A 7,132-nucleotide genomic window follows, 5' to 3' on the forward strand; every position below is an offset into this window, starting at 1 on the left:
TTCCCTCCAGCCCTGGCTACAGCAGTATGGCTACCTGCCTCCTGGGGACCTACGTACCCACACCCAGCGCTCACCCCAATCACTGTCGGCCGCCATCGCTGCCATGCAGAGGTTCTACGGTTTGCAAGTGACAGGCAAGGCTGATGCAGACACCATGAAGTAAGTGCTAGACCCGGACAGGAATCCTGCCCAGCACCCACCGACGATGCTGGGTGCCAGAGATGCTACTACCCAAATGCTGGCTCCTGGCCCTAGCCCTCCACTGTATCATAACCTTGACCTCATAACCTTGGCCTTTCACCACACTGACCCAAGTGACAAGCCTCACCCCACACTGGCACTGGGCCCAGACATCCCCCTGCCCCTGGGGACCTTCTTTCATACACTGTACTGACTCCCATCATCACACCCACCCAGGGCCATGAGGCGCCCCCGCTGTGGTGTTCCAGACAAGTTTGGGGCTGAGATCAAGGCCAATGTTCGAAGGAAGCGATATGCCATCCAGGGCCTCAAATGGCAACATAATGAGATCACTTTCTGGTGAGTCCAACAGGCAAGCAGCTTCTCTCACATCTGATTACCATTCCCTGTCCCTTGTGCTTAAGGAGAGACTCAGACCTCCTGGGACGGGAAGGGGAGGAAAATGGCTGTCATCCTGGAGAAAGGTGCAGCCATCTGGAATACATCCCAGTGCTCCAGAACTAAAGGCTAAGGACCCTCTGTGCCTCGTTGTTTGGGGCAGAGACTGTGCATGAGGCAGCGGAAGGGCTGGGTCAGGCAAAAGCGGCTGGGCAGTTCAGTGAGGCCTGGGAAAGTGCAGGGAAGGAGAATTTTGCCCCTTGTTTTCCTAACACACCCCATCCTCTCCCCACGTGGCTGGACCCCAGCATCCAGAATTACACCCCCAAGGTGGGCGAGTATGCCACATACGAGGCCATTCGCAAGGCATTCCGCGTGTGGGAGAGTGCCACACCACTGCGCTTCCGCGAGGTACCCTATGCCTACATCCGCGAGGGCCATGAGAAGCAGGCCGACATCATGATCTTCTTTGCCGAGGGCTTCCATGGCGACAGCACGCCCTTCGATGGCGAGGGTGGCTTCCTGGCCCATGCCTACTTCCCGGGCCCCAACATTGGCGGAGACACCCACTTTGACTCTGCTGAGCCCTGGACTGTGCGGAATGAGGATCTGAATGGTGAGTGAGTCAGCCCTGAGGCTTACTCTGGGGAGAGTCAATAGTCCTTTCATAGAAGGAGGCTCTTTCCCAAAACCTCAAACCCCCAAATCTCAGAGCTACAAAGGACCACAAAGTTTTCCTGATCTGGCAGCTAACAAAAGCAGGAATCCTATTTTGAACCATGATACCTGGTCCCTTCTCTCACCCACTGACTGGCTTCCAGGCAAAGGCTTCAGAGCATCCCCATCACCTGCTTTTCCAGGAAAATGCCATGTCTAGCTCATGGGAACAACTGAAGCCCAGAGAGCTCCTGGGCTTCCTTAACCCAGGACTTCCTGGCACCGGGATCCTGCCCCAGAGCTCTCGCTCACCTCCACCCAGAGGAGCTTGCTGACTGGCTTTGGGTGTTATCCACCAAAGAAGAAGCTGGGTCCCAGAATTTGGCCATTTTGGGTGGGATAATGACCACAGGCTTGGATGCGGAACAGAAGCCTGTGGTGAGGAAGCAGGAAGGCCGAAGGAAGGAACACGGGCTGCCCTCATTGACTGTGCCCCTCCCTCCAGGGAACGACATCTTCCTGGTGGCTGTGCATGAGCTGGGCCATGCCCTGGGCCTTGAGCATTCCAATGACCCCTCTGCCATCATGGCGCCCTTCTACCAGTGGATGGATACAGAGAACTTCGTGCTGCCTGACGACGACCGCCGGGGCATCCAGCAGCTCTATGGCGAGTAACCCACACCCACGCTCGTGCCCTTCTCTCTGCTCCTTGTCCCCTCCTGGTCTCTGGTGTGCATGTCCCATCTGTCATGCCCTGCAGTCCCCGCACCCCCCACCCGGCCTGACTCAGCTCCCACTTTACACCTGCCGTTTCTGCCTTCTCCCAGCTAATTGCCGCAACTTCCCCAGATACCCGTCCACAATTTCCTAGGGCGTCATCCGCCCATCTGTCTGTTTCTCTCTCCCTCTCTGCTCCAAGTCTGAAGTGCCCCTCATGTTCTCTGCCCCAGGGAGTGAGTCAGGGTCCCCTACCAAGATGCCCCCTCAACCCAGGACCACCTCCCGGCCCTCTGTCCCTGATAAGCCCAAAAATCCCACCTATGGGCCCAACATCTGTGATGGGAACTTTGACACCGTTGCCATGCTCCGAGGGGAGATGTTTGTCTTCAAGGTGAGAGGATGGAGTGGGCTGGTTTGGGGGGACTAAAGGACTTTATGTCAGGGAGGTTGGGTGACAAGAGAAGGACTGGAAATTAAAATTGAATAGTGAAGGGCAGTGGGGAGGCTTTGGGGACTGAGCTGGAGAATAAGCCACATGACATTTGTACTCTCCCCCCTTGGCTGGCTTCTAGGAGCGATGGTTCTGGCGGGTTAGGAACAACCAAGTGATGGATCAATACCCAATGCCCATTGGCCAGTTCTGGCGAGGCCTACCTGCATCCATCAACACTGCCTATGAGAGGAAGGATGGCAAATTTGTCTTCTTCAAAGGTAACCAGGCATTCACCTCAGTCTTTGGGAGTGGGGGTGGTCTCCTTAGAGAAACTAATTCAGCTTGACTCCCACAAAGACCCTCACAGCCCACGTTGAGCCCAGGTCCTGGTGTTCTCTTTCCACCCCAGGAGATAAGCATTGGGTATTTGACGAAGCCTCCCTGGAACCTGGCTACCCCAAGCACATTAAGGAGCTGGGTCGAGGCCTACCTACTGACAAGATCGATGCCGCTCTCTTCTGGATGCCCAATGGAAAGACCTATTTCTTCCGTGGAAATAAGTAAGACTTCACGCCCTTAACCCCAGGCCTTCCTCAGAAACCACCATGGTTATCCCCAAATTCCCTCAATGCTGGAGGAAGGCCACTTTACCCCCAAGATGTTTCCATGGAGAAGGAGGTGGCTGAGCCCCTGCTCTTGTCTAACAAGGGCAGCCCCCACCGGGTGCTGTACCAGGGGATGTGACCGGGTCACCATTTCAGACCTGGTCATTTGACGCCTCCTGCCCCTAGCACTGCGCCTACGCCTCAGCAGTCAGGCACTGTCATTAAAGACTGCCGGTGGCTCCTTGTAGCCTGGGCCCTCCCTTCCACCCCCACCTTCCGCTGCTTTCAGCCAAAGGCCCTCATTACTCAAAACCCCTGTCGACAGCCACCCTTGGCTCTCTGGTGAATTCAGTCCTGGGTCCTGCTACCCTCTGAGGACAGGCCCATTGTTCATCTACTTTCCTTCTTCCCCTCCCCCCGCCCCAGGTACTACCGTTTCAATGAGGAGCTCAGGGCGGTGGACAGCGAGTACCCCAAAAACATCAAAGTCTGGGAAGGAATCCCTGAGTCTCCCAGAGGGTCATTCATGGGCAGCGATGAAGGTGAGAGGGGCAAGGGAAGGTGTTCACAAAAGGAGGTTGGGAAGAGGGACTTGAGGAAGAGCTCTTTCCACCCCAGGAGATAAGCATTGGGTATTTGACGAAGCCTCCCTGGAACCTGGCTACCCCAAGCACATTAAGGAGCTGGGTCGAGGCCTACCTACTGACAAGATCGATGCCGCTCTCTTCTGGATGCCCAATGGAAAGACCTATTTCTTCCGTGGAAATAAGTAAGACTTCACGCCCTTAACCCCAGGCCTTCCTCAGAAACCACCATGGTTATCCCCAAATTCCCTCAATGCTGGAGGAAGGCCACTTTACCCCCAAGATGTTTCCATGGAGAAGGAGGTGGCTGAGCCCCTGCTCTTGTCTAACAAGGGCAGCCCCCACCGGGTGCTGTACCAGGGGATGTGACCGGGTCACCATTTCAGACCTGGTCATTTGACGCCTCCTGCCCCTAGCACTGCGCCTACGCCTCAGCAGTCAGGCACTGTCATTAAAGACTGCCGGTGGCTCCTTGTAGCCTGGGCCCTCCCTTCCACCCCCACCTTCCGCTGCTTTCAGCCAAAGGCCCTCATTACTCAAAACCCCTGTCGACAGCCACCCTTGGCTCTCTGGTGAATTCAGTCCTGGGTCCTGCTACCCTCTGAGGACAGGCCCATTGTTCATCTACTTTCCTTCTTCCCCTCCCCCCGCCCCAGGTACTACCGTTTCAATGAGGAGCTCAGGGCGGTGGACAGCGAGTACCCCAAAAACATCAAAGTCTGGGAAGGAATCCCTGAGTCTCCCAGAGGGTCATTCATGGGCAGCGATGAAGGTGAGAGGGGCAAGGGAAGTGGTTCACAAAAGGAGGTTGTGAAGAGGGACTTCAGGAAGTGCGGGAGGAAAGAGAATTATGTGGAAAGCAGTGATGGAGACAACAATAGTATTGTCCTTGCCCGCATGCCAGGCTATGCCCACTGCTCTACCAACCCTGGTACCATCATTTACCTCCATTTCATAGTTGAGGAAACTGGAAAAGGTTGAGGTGAACTCGACTGGCCATCACACTAACAGTGTCTGTCTGTTCTCCACTCTCTGGGTCTTCTGCTGGCCTCGGCCCCCATGTTTTGTCCTCGTCGCCCCTTTCTTGTTGATCCTCTTCAGTCTTCACTTACTTCTACAAGGGGAACAAATACTGGAAATTTAACAACCAGAAGCTGAAGGTAGAGCCGGGCTATCCCAAGTCAGCCTTGCGGGACTGGATGGGCTGCCCATCGGGAGGCCGGCCTGACGAGGGGACTGAGGAGGAAACGGAGGTGATCATCATCGAGGTGGACGAAGAGGGCAGCGGGGCAGTGAGCGCGGCCGCCGTGGTGCTGCCCGTGCTGCTGCTGCTCCTGGTGCTGGCGGTGGGCCTCGCAGTCTTCTTCTTCAGGCGCCATGGGACCCCCAAGCGGCTGCTCTACTGTCAGCGCTCTCTGCTGGACAAGGTCTGACCCCCACTGACAGCCCACCCACTCCTCCCATGAGGACTTGGCCTTTGAAGGCCAGTGGCAGCAGGTGGTGGTGGGTGGGCTGCTTCCACCTGTCCTGAGACCCCTCCCCCCAGCGTCCCTTCTTCTCTCTGTCCCCTGATGGTCCTCTCCCACCCTCCCTCACCCCTGGCATTGCTTCTTCCCTAGACAGGAGCCCCGAGGGCTGAGTGGGAGGGCAGCCCCTTCCAGCTTCTGCCCCTCAGGGAAGCCCTGCAGCTTGATGTGTGTCCAGCCCTATCTGAATGTCATGAGGGCTCTGCACTTGAAGGCAGGACCCTCGGACCTCGCTGGCAAAGGTCAAATGGGGTTATCTGCTCCTTTTCCATCCCTTGACATACCATAAACCTCTGAACTCTGACCTCAGGAGGGTCTGGGCACTCCAGCCCTGCAAGCCCCATGTGTACCCAGTAAGCAGCCTCCCACCGCTCACTTTCTGGCTAAAAGACATCTAATCTTGGGGGGCAGAGACCTGAGGCATGGGCAGGGGTGAGGACTGCCCAGCTTCCCTAAGACCTTGGGAGGATATCTCAGAGAGAGTCTTCCTTGCCTGGTCAGTCGCGTCCCTCTCCACAAAGATCTGCCTCTGCCCCACCTTCCCAAGGACCTCCAAGGAAGGAGCCTGAGCCATTAAGGACGAAACTGGGGCTGCAGAAGCCTTTGCAGCCTGCCCTTCTCAGAGGGTAGCCTTGAGTGGGGATTTTCAGGTTGGAAGAACCGAAACAGGGGCCCAGCTCCCAGTGGGGTGGGGCCAAGGGGAAAGATTCAGGTCTGGAGCCCTGGGGGTGAGCCTGAAGGCCCCAAGAAAACTTTGCTCCCACATGAGCAGAGCAGTCAGAGGGAACAAGATGGGACCAGAAGAGGAAATGAGGGCGTCCCACAGCAGAGAACCATTGTGGCTGGGCGACCAGGCCAGCAGGGCTGCCCCAATGGGCCATGGTACCCAGGGCAAGGCGTGTTCCATTTGTGTGCTCAGGAAGGGCCCTAAGGATGAGCACTGGCTCCTCTTCGATCTTCCTTGCAGACCAGCCAGTGTGGAGGGGAAGATGGGAGGCACAGAGGAAGGCGCAGAGAGGGCACACAGACTGGGACTGGAGACTTGGGGACTTTCGTGAGAGAGGCCACTTAGTTGAGGACTAGAGGAGGCTGCCAGAGGCCTGCGGCGCTAGTCTTTGTCCACCTCGCCGTGTCAGTGAGAGGGCAGGTGCCCGGGCATTACTTCACAGTGCCCGGACTCAGTCTGTCTTCTTGGTGTCCTGCCCTCCCTCTCCCCAACCAGCCCACCCAATGGAAGTCTCCTTCGACCACCAAAGGTGGTGGTCATGGTACCGGGGACTTGAAGAGGGACCCTGTGGAGGAGTGAGAGGAGAAGCATGTAGGGCGGGGGGGGGCCTGGGAGTAGGGAAAATGGGGAAAATGGTGCTGGCAGTTCGGCTAAATTTCTGTCTTGTTTGTTTTTTTTTTTGTTTTTGTTTAATGTATATTTTTATTATAATTATTATATATGAATTCCATTCAAATTGTTCCCTTTTAACAAGGGGCATGGGGAGGGTAGGGGGCGTGGGGTGGGGTAGGGGAGGTGGGGGAATGGCGTGTGCCTCGGAGGGGCTGGGTTGGGGAGAGGCATGCGCTATGAGCAGCATCTTCCATGAGGAGGAGTTTGGATAGTTTTCATAAAGAAATATACTTGGTACTGGGCTGAAAGGATGCAAGGCCGGAGTTGGGGAGTGGGGCATACCCTAAGGCAGGGGAGCAGCTGACAGAGCCATCTGCTCTCTCCCAACCTTTGAGGTGACCCAGTGCTGCTGAGACAAGGGGAAGTGGCAGCTTGGAAAATCTTCCTAAATTGCGTTGCTCTGTCCTGTGATCTGGCCACAGACCCTCAGTTTCCTCGTGCCTCTGCCCGCAGGAGGGGGATTCCCTGGTCACATCCAGCCTCAGGCTGCGTGACAGACACTCACCCCAGCCCTCTGGTGGAAGAAGCCTCTTCCAGACCTGGGGCTCTGCTGCTGAGCGGAAGGAAACAAGGCAGAAAGAGAGAGGTTGCCTCATGACCCATTAGGAGAGCCGGTCTCTGGAAAAACA

At 56.4% G+C, this 7,132-nt stretch overlaps 1 protein-coding gene across 1 annotated transcript in view; it reads left to right on the forward strand.

Annotated features, from left to right (window-relative positions):
* The window catches only part of MMP14 (matrix metallopeptidase 14), a 12,549-nt gene extending 5,962 nt beyond the window's left edge, over window positions 1-6,587 (forward strand). The window contains exons 2-10 of the mRNA XM_006144486.3: window positions 11-159; window positions 418-540; window positions 888-1,195; window positions 1,742-1,903; window positions 2,187-2,347; window positions 2,529-2,667; window positions 2,799-2,949; window positions 3,421-3,536; window positions 4,680-6,587. Of these exons, the coding sequence (XP_006144548.1) occupies window positions 11-159; window positions 418-540; window positions 888-1,195; window positions 1,742-1,903; window positions 2,187-2,347; window positions 2,529-2,667; window positions 2,799-2,949; window positions 3,421-3,536; window positions 4,680-5,011 (1,641 nt within the window). The 3' untranslated portion in view covers window positions 5,012-6,587. The remainder of the gene's footprint in view (window positions 1-10; window positions 160-417; window positions 541-887; window positions 1,196-1,741; window positions 1,904-2,186; window positions 2,348-2,528; window positions 2,668-2,798; window positions 2,950-3,420; window positions 3,537-4,679) is intronic.
* Window positions 6,588-7,132: the final 545 nt, after the last annotated feature.

This window comes from Tupaia chinensis, unplaced genomic scaffold, assembly GCF_000334495.1.
Source record: "Tupaia chinensis unplaced genomic scaffold, TupChi_1.0 Scaffold000126_2, whole genome shotgun sequence".
Lineage (NCBI taxonomy): Eukaryota > Metazoa > Chordata > Mammalia > Scandentia > Tupaiidae > Tupaia > Tupaia belangeri.